The 19,252-nt window shown below is 41.6% G+C and overlaps 1 protein-coding gene across 2 annotated transcripts in view; it reads right to left on the reverse strand.

Annotated features, from left to right (window-relative positions):
* Positions 1–7,316: 7,316 nt before the first annotated feature.
* The window catches only part of KCNAB1 (potassium voltage-gated channel subfamily A regulatory beta subunit 1), a 258,194-nt gene continuing 246,258 nt past the window's right edge, over positions 7,317–19,252 (reverse strand). For both annotated transcript variants that reach the window (XM_083177891.1, XM_083177892.1), the window contains exons 12-14: positions 15,945–16,065; positions 12,468–12,556; positions 7,317–8,232 (exon numbers count right to left, since the gene is read on the reverse strand). In XM_083177891.1, coding sequence (XP_083034017.1) covers positions 8,143–8,232; positions 12,468–12,556; positions 15,945–16,065 — 300 coding nt within the window. In that variant the 3' untranslated portion in view covers positions 7,317–8,142. The remainder of the gene's footprint in view (positions 8,233–12,467; positions 12,557–15,944; positions 16,066–19,252) is intronic.

Consider the following 19,252-nt stretch of genomic DNA (forward strand, 5'->3'; position numbering starts at 1 on the left):
ATTTAATATACTTATTTATTAAATAAGTATATTAAATATAATTATTTATTTTAATATGCCAGAAGCCCACCAAGCCACCATGTGACATGAGCTGCAGCCTGCAGCAGGTGCGTCATGATGGATAACAGTCAAGAGAAGTGTGGAGATGTAATATTTAAATATTTATATAAGCGCTCACTTTTTATTTGAAATGCCCGGAAAGTGAGTGGCCACGCCCACTTTACTTGTGGTCACGCCCCCTTACTGCCTGTGTACCGATTTTAGCCCTTCAGATGTTGGAGGGTAAGCAGACACACACACACAAACACACACACACACACACACACACACACACACAGTATTTAGAGTATATGTATATATGGCCTGGTATCTACATACAGGGTTAGCGGAAAATAAATTACCCACTTCAGAGGGCTCTGTAGTGCATTCTACTGATCAAAATGAGACAAATCAACAGATAATTCCAATATTGCGCTAGTCGTTTGTTAAATAAAAATGTTAATTTCAGAAATTCTCTGAAAGATGGCACTATAAATGTTAAATAGGCTTTTAATAAACTGCACATAAATGGTTAATATGCTTGCTCAATATTTATTTTTATTTAACAAGTGCCTAGCACATCATTTGATATGTCTGTAGTTTTCATTTTGTCTCATTCGGAGTAGACTTTTAAAAACTCCTGAAAGGGAGTGAAAGAGGGGTTGGACGAAGCTAAGTTTCAGGGGCGGGATGAGACTGACGTCACCAAGCCCAGCCCCATGACGGGCAGCCACATTCATTTGCGGTTCTGTGGATTGGGGGAGGGGCTAAAATGATGCAAAATTACTCGATTTGCATCATTTTAGCCCCGCTCCCTCCCTGTGGACCCACAAAATTCGGCATTTTATAGAGCGGGGAAGGGGGGAGCAGGGGCTGTGGAGATAATGCAGGAGACTTACCCACCTTCCCGAGGGGCGGGAGGGGGACCGATTTGCGGGACCCTCCCGGCCATTCCGGGAGGGTAGGCAAGTATGCGGAGCAGTAGATCGCACTCTAGAAAACTCTGAAGTGGGTAACTTATATTTCAATAACTCTCTATGGGGGTTATTCTAGTTTACTCTTTCTGACAAATTCCTTCTTAGATGGACAAAACCATGTGCACTGCAGGGGAGCAGATGTAACTTGTGCAGAGAGAATTAGATTTGGTTCAGTTATTTTGTTTCTGTGCAGGGAAATACTGACTGCTTTATTTTTACACTGCAATATAGATCTCACTTTGAAGTAAAACCCCACCCAAATCTAATTATCTCTCCACAAGTCACTTCTGCCCCCCTGCAGTGCACATGGTTTTGTCCATCTAAGAAGGATTTTGTCAGAAAGAGTGAACGAGAATAAGGCCCTATATGACTTCAATGTGTGAAACTTTATAGGAAGATATTGATACATCGTTAAGATTGTATAAATGTAATAAACTGAGACTTATGATGATCCCATCACGTTTGCCTGAATTTTTAAAGAGGCAATTGGTTAAAGGATAAATGGAGGATGGTATTTCCTTTGAATGATTGCCACTTTATCCTTGCCAGGATCTCGATTATTGCTTACAAGCTGTAGGCTATTACATTTACCTCATTTTTTTCTAGGACACTTTCCTCTATTAGGAGATAATCTCACAAAATTGCCGCTCAGCATGGATTGGCTGCTAACATATTACATTGATTGTCCACTTTATGCTATTATATACACAGTAAGTTACAAACGAAATCATTTATATATTATTTACTGCAAAAAAAGTTCTCCCTGAATTCTTCATGGTTATTACATTTAATCAGAAATGATACCAACATCCTTCTGTTATAAAATATACATGTGAAAATACATTTCTTAATACAGACAACTTCTTTTATATTTTACAGGTACATAATGTATATTACAAGTACATTTAAAAATATATATGTATAAAAAGCCCACTATCTGTTGGCATTTTACATAAAACCAGGTTTCAAGATAAATTGTATATTTAAGGAAAACGTTTGTATAATGACCGATATTATAAAGTTAGTGTTCTTTTCCTCTATTGTCTACCTAACCCACTCATATCATACAGGGCCCAGTCTAAGTACGGTCTGATATGTGGACTGGCCCACTTAGGGTCCTTCGGAGGGATACCTTTTACAACAACGTCTAGTTACACTGTTTACGACGCCTGTCATAGTTGATCAGCGGCACTGCCGATGTGGCCCTAGGAGGGCTTACGGTTCATTTTGACAAAATTATCCAATCGGAATATGGTAAGAAGCTGGAGGACCTGGAAGAAACCCACACAAATAGGACAAGAAAGGGCGCACTGATAAGGCCCTGGTCAGAAATGAGTTGGGAGATATTGGCAGAAGATGGAGAACCAGATGGTTGGTTTACCATCTGCATTCATCTGAAAGAGGGCACTATGAAAACAGAAAGGAAAGATGGGGGCCTCTTCTATTATTCTAGAAACAAAGAGAATATGCATAAATGGAGAACAGAATGCAGCGAGGGTGTTATGAGGTACAAGACCAGACCAAATGTAAAACAAAGATTACACAGTAGCAAAAGTTTTCAAATGTATTCATGTAAAAGGTATCAAAAGTAAGATGACATGGACCTGCCCAATACAGAGGCCTTTAACTGTATAAAAAGTCAAGAAATACATAGTCTGTGTACATGGACAAGTCAATAATGTAGCTTTAATTTAATTGCCATATTGTCATCTTTTTTCCCTATCGTAAAATTATGTAAATGTGGTTATAAAAAATTAAGAGCAAGCGAGGATAATAGGACAGTCTGTGGAAGGTCCGGTACTCTGGTCAAGGAATTCATTTTGCGAAGACGTATTCTTCAATAACAAGACAGACGAGATCCATCCTTTATCAGTTCGGTCACTAAAGAAGCGTTCTCCCAGGTTAGACGATCTTACTCCTCAGTATTTGATGTATTTAGTTTACCTGAATAATTGCGAATTTTGTTCTCAGAGAGAGACATCTAGAGCAGGGATGGGGAGTCTTCAGCCCTCCAGCTGTTGTTGAACTACACATCCCAGCACGGCCTGCTACAGTTTTTCTATTTTGGCCATACTAAAACTGTTGCAGGGCATGCTGGGATGTGTAGTTCAACAACAGCTAGAGGGCCGAAGGATCCCCACCCCTGATTTAGAGAGTGATATTGAGAGCTAACAGTCCACCTTACATAAAAAGAACAAAGAAGACATTAAGAAACATAACAAATATTATACAACTCATCCTGAATGAAATGGGGTGCTCCAGGGTAAACTGTGTTTGGAGACTGTGGCATGCATAAACATCTAGCAGGTGTATGGTGGCATGCCATAAAGCAAGTCTTTGTACACAGTTGAACATAATGAGTCGGCTGAGGTGTCTTTGTTTTTCTGCTGTATGAGGCTGTGCCATTGCATGAAACTCATAGTGATAGACAATCAATTTAGTGCCAATTCGGCAGAATACTGTTTGTAAGTATTACGTTCTGCTGGAAGGATAGGACAGCTTCATGTCTCTTAGGGCCACTTGTGTGAGACATGCAAACATGCATAGTATATTCTCAGTCCAATACCATAGTGCCAAGATGAAGTGCTCTAGTGAGAGGTGTAAAAGATCACTGTCCCTGAACAGTCATTCTGCAGAGGTCTGGGAAGGTTTGGAAGTAATGGGAGACATACATTAGTTGCATAAATTTATTCACCAAATCTTTTTTCCCTGAATTAACGATTCACCAGTCCACCAATATGCATCCATACATTGCAGCTATTTACCAGTGATTCCAAAATTATATTCATCCAAATATCAGATCTACAAATAATGAAAGTGCCCATTTTAATAGTAAAATACTAGAAAACGGTCTGTAAGTCAGCTAATCGCTACCATGCGCTAATACTCTACAGCCCTAATTGGTTATTCAATCCAATATAATGGACAAAAAAGATTTACTGATTCCTATAACTTAATTCTAGGCATCAAGGGCCTCATGTAGAGTTAGGGATACACACAGGGAAATTATTGGCTGCTTTTGCATGTAGCGCACAAATACCAGGCAGCTTTGTTTTTATAATAAAATGATAACTGAGCTAAGGCAAACCCCCTTCCCGGTTCTAAACCTCTCGTTTCATTTTATATTTGCCCCAAAGCAGTTTTGCCTAGGTGCAAATACAGTATGTTCTATTTGTTGCTTTTTTCTTAACTCTACATGATACCCTATTTTTGATGCAGACTAAAGCTACGCATAATACCAGCAACACAGTCACTACTGTGAAGCATCATGAAAGAGCAAAATGCTAATACTCAATGGCAAATTTTACCTATGGGCTGCAGGACTGCAGCCTCCCCAGTAAAATTCACCACCTAAGCTCAGTGTCAGTGAAGCCAGATGCCGTCTGTGAGACTGCACTGGCTTCACTGTGACTGGCAGTGACTTCCTATTGGTCCTACTGTACCTGCCAGCCACCCACAGTAAAGGCAGTCCCATTGGGACTTGTTTCCTCCCTCTGGGACTGCCAGACCGGGTTGCGATTAGCAAAGAGCGGGCTTCCTAAAAGGGCTCAATATTGTACAATGAAATGTGCAAAATTTTATAAATGTGGATGTCTCGGAGAAACTTGCCCAAAGAGACCAGGTGTAATTGTAGCTAATTGAGTTTCTACATATTAAAACAAGCAGAGTAAATAAAAATAGTTACATAACAAATTATTGTCATCATACAGAACATTTTGTGTTGGTCAATGAGAAGAATTCCCAAATAGATGCATTTAACACCATGATGTAATATGAACAAAAATGTGGTAACTTCCAAAAAAAAATACAAAATACATTTTCCATGTGTGGGAAAATAACAATAAGCTATATACAAATATATTGAAGAAATGTGCAAATTGAAATTTATAGATATGTGTGGCTCAGAAACCTGGCAGATAGCATCATCTACTGGGAAACCAACCCAGTCCTGTGGGTTTGTGCCAAACTATGTATCCTAAATGGTGTATCTTAAAGTAATTAAAAATAGTACCCATCTCTAAAGGGTGATGGATGATTTGTAACCCGATCGCCAATACTGTACAGTTGTGGCTCTGAATGTACACCTCTAGACGCAAGTGAACGCAAATGCAAGTTACAGCCAAATATAAATATACAGTAGCAGCATTGTTCTACGTATGGCTAATTTTGGCTCCACATATTTAAAAGAAATATGTGAATGTGTTTGAAAGTGACATATTCTCTTGAAATGTCTGTTCCCAAGTAGGTTATCAGAAAACTGTACCATATGCCCGGTTTTCTAAAGCCATCAGAACACATATAATAGAAATACAATTGACTCAATTTCAATGAGCATATGAATTTTTGGTACTTGTTTCCTAGCACGGCGCCCGTCGGGTCCCATCGCATACCATAACTTAAGGTATGCGATGGGACCCGATCAGAACCGACCAACCCGATTTTTAACCTTCAAAGACGTTTCCTGTACAATAAAAAAATCGGTCGCATCGCATGCCATTATAATGGCATGCGATGCGACAAGACCGACCCGATTTTGCCATTGGACCCAATGTTAAATTGTACCTCATACCCGATTTCACATTGGATCCAATGTTAAATGCCCCCCATACCCGATTTTTAATTGTATATCCACCCTGATGCTTAATTATTATGTGAAATGCCCCCCCATTGTTAACGCCACGCCACGATCAACGTCAACCCGAAGTGTGGCGAGCGGCGGCGGTACGCGGCATTACACGTCCTCAGACCTTTCCATACACCCACTATCCACATCGGCGTGGAGTGGTTCTTATATAGTGTGACGAGCTCAGCGAGCCACCGAACCAGAAGCGTGGCGAGCGCATCCAGCCCCGCGAGGGGACGCGTAATACGTGTGAAGTAATGTGCGTCCGCTCGCCACGCTTCGGGCTCGGTGGCTCGCTGCGCTCGCACACTATATAAAATCAACTCCACACCCATGTGGATAGTGGGTGTATGAAAAGGTCGGAGGACGCGTACCGCCGCCCCTCGCAGGCTCGCAGCGCTCGCCACGCTTCGGGTTGGAGTTGATCGTGGCGTGGCGTTAACAATGGGGGGGCATTTGACCCATCAGGGTGGGTATACAATTAAAAATGGGGTCTGGGGGGCATTTAACATTGGGTCCAATGTAAAATCGGGTCTCAAGGGACCATTTAACATTGGATCCAATGTAAAAATCAGGTCGCGATGCGACCGATTTTTCAAACCCGATGTCATACGATTAAAATCGTGGGCGCCGTGCTAGGAAACAAGTACCAAATTTTTTAAAACATATATTGTGCAGTGAGTTCCCTTTGAACTTTGGTAGGCTATACACTGTACAATCCTGCTTAGGTAACAGGAAGGTTGCTACAAAATAAATACAGTATATAAGTGACGCAAAACATTAACATCTATAATGTAGCACGGAGCCAAAATAATCCAGGAAATATAGAGTAACAGATACCAAATGCAAACTTCAGGGGAAAAGCAGAAAAGGCTCTTCCTGGTATTCACATCACTATGTTTCGAGTCAAGCCAGTCCATGTAAAAAGCCATGGGTTAGCAGGCATGCAATGCTCAGCTTATCAAGGAACTCCGTTGGCATTTATTGTGTGCATTTTAAGTTGTTTCTGATTATACCTCATGCAATAAAACTTGCAAGGCATTGATTAAATATTTCCTTTTTAGCTGACGAGAAAATAAATGGTGCAATGTGGGTTTCGTTCTTTTAAAACTCCTTAACCTTTTGCAGTTCAAATTTTATTTTTGCAATTCAAATAGTCTGGTCTAAATGTTTAAATTAATTTACATTTTTTTTAAATGAAAAAAAAAAAAAGTATACATTGACTGTTGAACGATGTTCTTATTTAAAGTGGCTCACCATTGGATCTGCTACTAGCGCTAGGGTTGTTGAGCCTGACTAGACGTTGGACCTGAAAAGGTTAATTCAGTTACAGTTTAAAACAATTTTTCTTGAAAGAAATTTGTCCTCTAAATGATGGATCCTTTGGTACTTGTGTAATATCTGGGTGCCCGATTTTTTCATTGTATTGCATCGCATCGCATGCAATATAGTGGCATACAATTCATGCAATGCGATTTTTTTATTGTAAAGACCCGATTTTTAATTGTATAGTCACCCATGGGTGATTTCATACCCCCACTATCCAACTACGCATGGCAAGCTAAGCGAGCCCCGCGAGGGGCCGCAGAATACATGTAAAGTAATTTGCATCCCCTCGCGGGGCGCGCTGCGCTCGCCACGCTCCATGCGTAGTTGGATAGTGGGGGTATGAAATTACCCATGGGTGACTATACAATTAAAAATCGGGTCTTTACAATGAAAAATCGCATCGCATGCCTTAAGTAGTGGCATGCGATGAAAAAATCGGGCACCCAGATAATACACAAGTACTGATCCTTTCACTTGCTGCTTCTAAGATCCCCAAAGAAGAGCCCTACGTAGCAGGACCAAACATGATGACATTATATATATATGTGTATATATATATATATATATATATATATGCTCGGCAGTCTCAGGTATATATAATGCAAATGGCTCCGGTGCAGAACTCCCTTCTTGATAAAGGGTATAGAAACCCGAAACGCTGACCCCACACTACTCTGTCTGTGATTATTAAGTTACCAGTCTCCCGGAGCACATCCAGCTACCAGCAAACGCATATTAAATAGAGTTGTAATAAAATTTGAGGCCAATGCATAGTTTTCAGACTTGACTATCACACAGTATAATACATAATGGGGTCTCCTGCTGACCCCTTTATACAATAATGCAGTAATAAAACATATTGCATAGTCCAACTCTCTCCTAAAATTCTTTCAATCAGCAGAAGTCCAAGTAATTGTACTAGCATTTTATAAGATCATTTACAGGATATTAATATAAGCCGCAAGCGTGAAATCAAGTGGTAAGAAACAGATACAAAGAATATTTAAAGTTTACAGTTCCGTTATGTGCTTCTAGGTGTAGGTGCTGAGTGGCAGCAATACCCCGTCAGGATAAGTACTGGAGGAGGTGTCTAGGGATGCCATAAAATATAGTGAAGCCATATTATACAGAGGGCTCTACTATAACCATGCAGTCCTCTGTTCCAGTAGTATGTTATGATCTATAGTCCTTTTTGCTGAATGGCTTGTTACCCAAAATGTTGTCAACCTCATTTACGATATGTGATGTCATCTTTGGAAGGACCTATATAAAATGAAACAAAAAAAAAGGAATGATCATTTTTACAGCTGCCCCTTAAAAGTTCTGTATCTATTACAACTAGCTGAAACCTGCTGCATGTACACTGGCTTGTCTGCCACAATGCAGTCTGCATCTTATATGTATTTCCTCTGAATCATGGAGGTTTGAAGTGGATTTGGAACGTGACCTACTCACATTATAAGGTAATACTACTGTACTGTTTTTTTTTCCTTATGCCACCCTGGGGATCTGCCAGCTGGTTTCACTGAGCCGCTGCTGCATGGGACAGAGCACCCAGCTTTCCTATGCTCTATTAGCCTGCCCCCGACTCCGGTGAGTCTAGCCAAATGGAGTCTGTGGGTGGGCTTATTGAAGAAAGACCATGTAACACAGCAGTGCTGCTGATACCAAAGTAAGGTAGCCAGCACTTATATAACAGTGGGGTCAGAAGAGGAGTGCGAGGAGTGAACTACACAGCAAATGCTGGCTTCTCCTCAGTGACAGTAGGCAGCCAGATGCTGCAGTGTGAAATTCTCCTGCAGCACCTGGCTCCTGTCATAGAGGAGCCGACAGTGTAGGCACTAGACTCCTGGCGAAGCCCAGCATCTATGGTAATGCTTCTCCTCAGTGACAGCAGCCGGGTGCTGCAGTGTGAAATTCTCCTGCAGCACCTGGCTCCTGTCATAGAGGAGCCGACAGTGTAGGCACTAGTCTCCTGGAGCAGCCCAGGATCTATGGTAATGCTTCTCCTCAGTGACAGCAGCCAGGTGTTGCAGTGTGAAATTCTCCTGCAGCACCTGGCTCCTGTCATAGTGGAGGAGCCGATAGTGCTGGCACTAGTCTCCTGGAGCAGCCCAGGATCTATGGTAATGCTTCTCCTCAGTGACAACAGCCGGGTGCTGCAGTGTGAAATTCTCCTGCAGCACCTGGCTCCTGTCATAGAGGAGGAGCCAACAGAGCAGGCACTAGACTCCTGGGGAAGCCCAGCATCTATGGTAATGCTTCTCCTCAGTGACAGCAGCCAGGTGCTGCAGTGTGAAATTCTCCTGCAGCACCTGGCTCCTGTCATAGAGGAGCCGACAGTGTAGGCACTAGTCTCCTGAAGCAGCCCAGGATCTATGGTAATGCTTCTCCTCAGTGACAGCAGCCAGGTGCTGCAGTGTGAAATTCTCCTGCAGTACCTGGCTCCTGTCATAGTGGAGGAGCCGATAGTGCCGGCACTAGTCTCCTGGAGCAGCCCAGGATCTATGGTAATGCTTCTCCTCAGTGACAGCAGCCGGGTGCTGCAGTGTAAAATTCTCCTGCAGCACCCGGCTCCTGTCATAGAGGAGGAGCCAACAGTGGAGGCACTAGTTTCCTGGAGAAGCCCAGCATGTATGGTAATGCTTCTCCTCAGTGACAGCAGCCGGGTGCTGCAGTGGGAAATTCTCCTTCAGCACCCAGCTCCTGTCATAGAGGTGGAGCTGACAGTGCAGGCACTAGTCTCCGGGGGCAGCTCAGGGCTGATCTGTTTCAAACTTGCTGGATATGGAAAGAGGGATCTTTGAAGACAGAGATTGAAGGTAGGACCAGATAGGGACTAAGCCATCATTATGACAGGCTTTTAACTATTGGTAAATATTTGCACTAAGTGGAAGATTACACATTCATTTACTCAGTGGTGTAAATAAAAATTTGCGTCCCCCCGCTGAAATTTCGGGAGACACCCCCCCCCGCAGTTAACCCCCACACAGGTGCTGGGAGCTCACCTGTGGTCGAAGCCGGAGATTCTCAGAAGATTTGTCTGTGATCCCGGCTTCCCTGTCCGCTCCGTCCTGGCTCCAGCATCTAATGAAAACGGACCATCACAAAATGTCTGCCCCCATACAGCAGACAGTTATCTGCTCTATGGGGGCAGACATTTTGTGATAGTATGTTTAGATTAGAAGCCAGGACGGAGCGGACAGGGAAGCCGGGGCCACAGACAAATCTTCTGCGGGACCCGGGCTCCGACCACAGGTGAGCTCCTGGCAGTGGCAACGGTATTACAATAACCCCGCAGACCCCAGCGCCCACACCTATATAGCGCCTCCCCGCCACCGCGAGGTCTGCTCGACCATTGTTACGCCATTGCATTTACTGAGGTTGGCAGATGTGTTAAGTGTATTGGGGTCTGCACAACGATTCTCACAACTAAAACAGTTACACGGTTTAACATTGATATGTACTAATTCTTTGTTCTTTTTATTTTGTCTTCTTGTTTAGCTCCTGCTTTGTACAATATGTATACTGTATATTTGTTAGTCTGAGCGCCATCTGACTAGAACCTATTTATCCTGTATGTATGTCCATTAAGGTGTTAGGTGATACTCTTGGATAGTGGCACTGGAGATCGCACAGTAGTGTGTCATCAATTTTTGGGATTTCGAAAATAGTATCAGACTAAGGGGCCACTGCAACTACTACCAATACAGATAGCTTCATGGCATAATAGTCTTCCTTAAAATAATCTCTTTCCAGAAATATACTACAGGTTGAGTATCCCTTATCCAAATTATTCGAAAACCATAGTTTCCAGAATGTACTTACATACCTACTGGGTACACCTGTAACTGGCACTACTGTGGAAATGACATGTAACTGGCACTATATATGTGTAAAATTATTGTTTGTCATTATCTGATATTGTATCTGATATTGTATCTGATATTGTACACAAACTTTGTTTCATGTTTTAAAACCTTGTTTCATGCACAAATAAAATATATTTGTGGGTATTTAATGTGTTTGATGTGTTTATATAACATAAATACAAAATACCTCAAGATACCTCTCTGAAATATAAAAATATTCCAAAATACAGAATGAACAGTTATCCAAAATGCTTCCAGTCCCGAGAATTTTAGATAAGGGATACTCAACCTGTATTAATGTACTGAGAAACAAAGGCCAGTTTTCTTAGTATTGAAATTCCACACTGTATTGTTTCATCAAGACTTTATCACACACATTTCCTTATGTATCTAAACTACAGTTTAAACTATTTTGTTTCATAATTTCTTCTAAGGGTGTTCTCATTTTTTTTTGTACGGCAGATTAAAGCCTGGGATTGTTATACACTGACTAACAAAGATTAAAGGGACAAAAACCGTATGAGACACAGCTGGTGAGGCACAGAATGCAAACTAGAAAAAAGGGGATATTTGTAGCCCATTTTTGTACTGTTTTTTTTTTTTTAATGGACACAAATAAACACCAAACTTAAATTTACAAATATCCCTCTAGACTAGTACAGTATTTCCATAAAGTATTTGTAGAGTGTACACACACAAACACACACAAGCACTCAGCATTTGTTATACAGGACAAGGGTTGCTAATTTTTTTTTTTTTTAATACCCAGACAGATGCAGAGTGTTGCTCTGTGCTAGGACAAGCACTTGTGCCCCCACACGATATTTAAAGATGGGACAGTGCAAATTGGCATGGTCTCATGGTGAAGAATCATAGCCACACAATAGTATCAACCAATTCAAATTATGCCACACAGTAGCACCCCTTACTCACATTACAATGCACTAAGTCATCCCCTTGTTTACATTACACAACAAATTAGTCTTCCTTATTCACATTATGCCACACAGTAGTACCTATTATACACTTTAAACCACACAGTAGTATCCCCCATAAACTTTACACCATACAGTCCCCTTATACACGTTACACCACACAATACTACCCCTTATACACTTTACAACACAAAATAGTACTTCTTATACACATTACACCATAAAGTGGTACACCATATACCTGTTTAGCCCCTTCATAAAATTATGCTACACAAACTTCTGGCAGAAATCCCACAAACCATTAAACTGGACTTCCTTTAATTGAACCTTTAAACCTCAGACTGGTGAGTGCTGTTTATTTCCCTTTTTAGGATTCTCTAATATCTTACTCTAATGTGCCTACCAGCCTTATGGAGTGTGCACAACAGCTACATAGTGTGAGGAGTCTGCTTTGCATAGTGAGATATAGCTTTATAGTAAAGATGTGTCCTTTTTTTCTTCATCTGGGGAGAGAACTTTTCTGAATGTAGCATCTTGTTTACTTTGTAGCTGCACCCAAAGTCACTTATGGTTGTATCCTATTACAAGCAATCGCTGTTTGGGGGTAACTGTTTTGTGGGGGGCTCTCTAATTAACCCCCGAAAGGCCAGCGCATGTCAATATGAATATGACACAATAGAAATAATCTTACCTGTATGGCTCCTAGGTTTTCTACCAATTGTTCTGGATTAGAGGACCCTAATAAGACAGAACTCACTCCCTCATTCCGAAGACACCAAGCTACAAAAAATAGACGTCACCAATATCAGTAAGACAGTATTTATATAGCATATTACCATATGCCATACCGGGCATAGTAAGGCTGTAAGGTTTGACTGACCCCCTAGATGGAACAATGTCTTATTTTAAATTAAAACCTAAAGGCACTTGTTTTCATTGATTTTCAATGGCTATGGAAAGGTAACAGAAAATGTACTGAGGTGGCTTTTCCTTTGCAAAGAGCGGTAACTTTTATAAGATTAGGGTAAAGCCAGAAAAAGTCCTATCACCAGCGTAAGCAACTTTTATGCTGAAAATAGGGCTTTTTGCCCTTTTTAAAGACCATAGATCTCATGTGAATTGGAGTAGATTATACACTGGCAATTTTAGCAGGTGCATTCCATGCAAGCAGATGCATCAAACAACGTTCCTCCCAGCATTCTTTGTACTTTTCCTAACATTAATAAGATGTTTCCTTTGAAAGATATTTTTTATTTTTCATTTTTGCTTAACCCTTTATGACCCCTTGTCTATTTAAATGACAATATAAAAAAAAAAAATGTATAGGATAGACTATATTGTGATGTCAGTAGCCATTTTAATTCCAATGTCCATGTTAAAGTTCAAAAGTCCATGGAAATTTTTCCGTCAGATGCTAGACTGTTTTCCAGGCCAGCCGGCATGTGCAGTGGCATTGAGAGGAGAGGCCGTGCTACCCCCTCCCCTGTTGTAGAGAGTCGGGCAGCTCAGCACTCGCTGCTCAGTGCCTTGTGATGAGCTGGGGGGAGAGTGCTGCAGCAGCAGCCTGTTTCCTCTCTCCCTCTAGTTTAGTTATTTTTCACGGGGGCATAGCCCCACCCCCATCGATGCCCACACACACCCTCCATTTTACCAGTCGGCGCCCCTGGGCATGTACACTGTGTATCCCAACTGTCACATTTTAAAAATCCACAGGTGACCTTTAAAAACTGTGTGGGGTCCTGTTGATCCAGTTTGAGAAGCTGTGTAAGAGTATCAAAATATTGAATATACGAGCTATAATGCTTTATGCATACCCTCCAACTGTACCGTTTTAGCCGGTACAGTACCGTTTTTTAACAGTCTGTACCGGCTAAAAATGGATGTACCGATTGTACCGGTTTTCTGCCGGAGGCAATGGAGTCGCCACTTCTCCATTGTCTCCGGAGTCCGGCTCCATGTGTTTGGGGTCAAAGGAGGAGCGGCGCTCTGCGGCTCTTACTATGGGTGCTGGTGCTGTAGTTTGTGGTCGCGGGCGTGATGTGTCATACGTCCGCGACCACAGAGGGGCTGCCTGGGTGGCATTGACGCTGCCTGTGAGAGTGTGAGCCTGTGAGGGCTCTAGTTTCTGGTCGCGGACATGACATGTCATCCGTCCGCGACCACAGAGGGGCCGGGTGGCTTCCGTGGCCGGAGCCTTCTTCCAGATGGAGCCCAGATTCGGGGAAGGGGACCTGGTCACGGGTCTGCAGTGCCGAAGCACTTTGCCACTTTCCTCCTCCAGACACCCAAGCAGTGGTGAATGTGGAGGGTGGGGTCCAAGAGGCATCTTGAAAAAAGTACACATAATTGGAAAGGGGGTGTGGCCACACCCACTTTACCAGTAACCACGCCCCCGTCCACGGATATGTGCCGATTTATGCCCTGGAAATGTTGGAGGGTATGCTTTATGTACTAACAATAAAAATGACCATACCAATTTCTTTTGGGTTACTTAGGGCCTCATTAGTCTACTTTACCAGTGTTATTACAGGAATACACCAGAAACATGCAATGGGTCATATACTGTTAATGCAACAAGATAGAATATATTAAAAATGCCAAATTGCATCATTAAAACCTTATTCCCCAAATAATAATATGCTGATGAGTAATTTATTGGAATTAATATTTACATAACTGTTGAGGAAACAGCATAAATACATGACTACTTTCTCTGCTGCCCTAAAGACTAAAATGTTCTAAAATGTATCAGATTTTATTAGGCTATGCTTCCTGCTATGATTATTGAGCACTCCAAACTATAGTCTGAACTCTGGAGGGTGATATTAGAACGCACATTAGAATATGTTCATAAAGTAACTAAACACTTGATGTCAGTTTAGTAGCAGAGAAGTAAATGTGCTAAACAGATATGAGCACATTCTGTATTTCTACCAGAAGGCAGTAAAAAAAATGAGGTTCGCCAGTAATTTTATTATCAATTGAGGAATATGAATTAGAAATATGGGCAGTATTCCATTTTAATCTTCTGGCAAGCATCAATGTTTAATAGAATAAGTTCTTGTGATTAATCAGACACCAGCCCTCGATAAAAACACAGCCAAATAAAACAGATTATACGGTTCTAAGGAAAGGGAAGCAGAGCTGCAGCGAGAAGGGGAATGAAAACAATCGGGTTTATTTACTAAGATGGAGTTCTAGTGAAGATGGGATGTTGCTATGGGCAACCAATCAGATTCTATTATCGTCTAGGACATCTCCCAGCTGTTGTAAATCTACAAGTCCCATCATGCCTTGCCACAGTTTTTCTGATATGGAATGCTAAAACTATGGCAAGGCATGCTGGGATGTGTAGTTTCACAACAGCTGGAGGGCCACAGATTAGACATGCCTGTTCTAGAAGGTGCTAAAAAAGTATATTCTGATTGGTTGCTATGGGCAACATCCAATCTTCAATAGAACTCCAATCTTAGTAAATGTACGCCAATGTGTGCATCTAGATATTTCATTACTCTAGCTTCATCATTGTTACTTGAAGTTTCCATACCAGAGTCTATTTTAGTTACCGTATTTTTTGCTCCCATAAAAAGTGGGGGGGAAAGTGTGTGCGTCTTATGGAGCGAATACAGAAAAACCTGCAAAAAACTCCTGGATGCTGGTGCATGATTTGCCGGCCAGTGGCGCCACCACGGTCCCAAGCTTCCACTCCCTCCGCCGGCGCTTGCAAGACTGAGACCTGCCACCCTTGATTCAGGCTGACCTGTCGACCGGCTGAACAGGTATCAACCCATACACTGCCAAGTTGGAGGCACACTACGGGGGCCCGGGTCAGATGCTAACTTGGTTCCCCTCTCCAGCCACTGGTAAGTAACCCTTGTGAAGAGGAGTGGACATTAGGGCAAGTGACAATGTGCACACTGCACACAGGAAGAAGTATCTTCCCATAGGTGCTGGCTTCTATGTTTGTGGCTGCTGGAGGTAGATAACATACTGTAGCTGTACCCACAGCAGCCTGCACCTATGGGGAGAGACATCTCCCTACCTAATTTCTCCTCCTCCCCGCATACCAGTGGGTGCAGGTTGCAGCAATTGCTGAGGCCACCAGTGCAGAATATTTTATTTCCTGGTTTTCCATACGGTAGCTATGTCTGTGTACATCTAGTCTTACCTACGGCAAGCTGTGGCAGAGTGCATCCCAGACGTTCTGCAATTGGTACCAAATCTTTCAGCTTAGTCTGCTGTTTTCGGCCCTCCTCACTCAGGATTTTGTCCTTTAGCCACTGGTAGCACTGACAAATCATGACATGACGGAATCAGGAATAGCCAAATAATGAAAGGAATGACATAAACAAAGTCACATGAATCTCTAAATTGTTATTGGTTAAATCAAGTGATGTGTGTGTGTGTGTGTGTTTGTGTGTGTGTGTGTGTGTGTGTGTGTTATGAATGAATATGTGCTTACATAGCTGTGAATGGAGTTGATGCATACAACAATGTAAACATGGGATATATTCATGCTTTCATGTTATATTACATAGGCTGAACATGATGGACTAATGTATTTTATCAACCTCACCAACTATGTTTCTATGTTACATCTATCAGTTCTTCAAAGCTATGACTTAATGAGTTTAGAAGTCCCTGTAGCTGATGTACAGTGACACAGTACACGTACACATGGCCGGATTAAAGGGGGGCACAGGGGGTCAGTACCCCTCGGCCCCCCTCTATCTAGGGGCCCCCTGTGGTTGGCATGTATTTTTCAAAAAAATAATAATTCTTTTTTTAGATAAAGGTTTTGTGCATGGGAGTGGGGTAGTGCTGCAGCTTCACCGATCTGCCAATGTGACAATGATTAAGGGTGCTGAGCATCGGGAGCCAAGGCACACTGACTGCACAAGTGTGCAATGCATTACTGGGAGTTGAATAAGTCCCATGAGATTTTGCACAAGAGGTCAGAGGCTGAGAGGCTTGTGCTGAGCTCTGCTTGATGGAGCTCATCATTTTCTCAGGCTCATGAAGGACAGCAGCAGCAGCAGCATCGCATAGGAGGATTTTTAATCACAGGTAGTGCTGAGCATGTCAGGGCTCCTACAGAGTAAGGTACAGAGGGACAAACACAGGCTTTTAATGTGGTATTTTATATATATAGAAGAGTATAGGAGTGCGCTCTATATATTCACCAAATGAAAAAAGTGGACATTAATAGAAGAAATAGAATGTAGTCAAATAAAAGAATAGTTTATTCAGCAACTGTAACAGTTAAAATTCTCAGTTTTTCAAGAGAATTTAATTTCTGATCCAACACCTGAATAATTTCAATTCATAAAGGAGACCCTACGCGTTTCGTCCTGAGTGGAATTCATCAGGGGTGGTTGGGATCTATTAACATGAAGAAGATAGTTTTTCTCAAAACCAGAGAGAATAAATTATGGTCTTAAGAGCAATATGTGGCATGTGATGCCATAAAATAGATAAAAAGGTTCCTAATGTTGAAACATGGGTATAAACTCAAGTTTAGGAGAAATATTGGTACTTATGTATTATCTGGACTCCCATGTTAAATGCACCCCATTTTTTCATACCCCTACTATCCAACTACGCATGGAGTTGATTTTATATAGTGTGGCGAGCGCAGCGAGTCACCGTGCCCGAAGCGTGGCGAGCGCAGCGAGCCCCGCGAGGGGACGCGGTCTCATAAGAAAAACGGGAGCCCAGATATTACATAAGTACCGAAATATTCATTGTCTTATTTAGAGGTGACCGCAAGGTAAAAAACCCATTACATTACAAATTACCTTTTTTTTTTAATGCCTTTACTTTTATTATATTCCAGTCTTCCACCTTCCACTTTAGATCACTACTCTCCTGAGAGTACAGTATGTCCCACATGCCCTTAAGATCACTCTACTCCTGAGAGTACAGTAATGGTATAGCCTTTGCCATGCGTACAGGTTGCTTGTCTCATAACTTATCTGTTTGTTTTTCCTCAATTCAAACTGATTATTATGTTTATGTACATTCTATGTTCAGTCCGGTAAATCTACATCTGCTAAATGACACTGTAATTTCTTTTTACACATACTGTATATATATAATGATGTGTCTATTACTAAGCCTTGGATAGAGATAATGTGGATGGAGAAACAGTAACAGCCAATCAGCCCCTGACTGACATGTTACAGGCTGTGTTTAAAAAAACTACAGTTAGAATCTGGTTGGCTGGTACTTTATCTCCATCTACTTTACCTCTACCCAAGGCTTAGTAAAGAGATCTCTATAAAAAATGAATAATAAAATAGACATTTTAAATGATACCAATTTATAAAAGTTTTAGATAGTCTTCGGCAGTGCCTAAGATTTAATTATCTTACTTTTCTCCTCTTTCTCTTTAAGAACGTCACATTTTTATTCCTTTCTTCATCTCTTAGCCCATATCTCGTTTCCCCTACTTCTATTATCTGAACTTTATTTAGTGTGTTTTCTCCTCTTTGTGTGGCCTTTGCATCCTTGCCTTCTACAGTATAACTCTATACATAAGGGCATAACTACCATAGGTGCAAGGGGTGCAGCTGCTATGGGGCCCAGAGCTGTAGGGGGCCCATCTTTGCTGTCTAAGGAATATGTTTTACATACATTTATCAGTTGCTAAATAGGGAGCCCTTACAAACTTTTGCTATGGGGCCTACGAATATCTATGTACGCCGCTGTCTATACATTTTTGGAGTGTCTTTCTCAAGCAGTAGTTTATGATGATTGAGTATGGGAAATAAAAGAAGTGTTTGGAGACTGTAGATGTGTGTTATTCCGAAGCTCTATGGAAGTACCAGACCAGTGACACTGGTCCGTTGGGGTCAGAGTTCAGAGATATTGCATGCTATATAGTTATATCAATCCTCAAACATTACATATTTAGCAGTAAGCAGTGAAAGCATTATAACAGATTAATCATCCCACCTGCGTTAATTCAGCTTCATGCAACACTCCCATCAGAGAGCTCTCCTTAGAAGAAGCATCCTAGTGGTCACTTTTTTTTATACTGTAGCTGACACTTTGTAGATTTTTGTTTTTGACTTTTTGAATACATCTTGTTACAATTACAGAATGTGCTTAATATTATAGACACTTCAAATAGAACCAGATATGAAACTAATTGCACTTAATTCAATAAAACTATGGGGTTTATTCTAGTTCATTCTTTCTGACAAAATCCTTCTTAGATGGACAAAACCATGTGCACTGCAGGGGGGCAGATGTAACATGTGCAGAGAGAATTAGATTTGGGTGAGTTATTTTGTTTCTGTGCAGGGAAAATACTGACTGCATGATTTTACACTTCAATATAGATCTCACTTTGAAGAAAAACCCCACCCAAATCTAATTCTCTCTGCCCAAGTAACATCTACCCCACCCGCAGTGCACATGGTTTTGTCCATCTAAGAAGGATTTTGTCAGAAAGAATGGACTAGAATAACC

The sequence above is a fragment of the Crinia signifera genome, chromosome 3 (assembly GCF_055691185.1).
Source record: "Crinia signifera chromosome 3, ASM5569118v1, whole genome shotgun sequence".
NCBI lineage: Eukaryota > Metazoa > Chordata > Amphibia > Anura > Myobatrachidae > Crinia > Crinia signifera.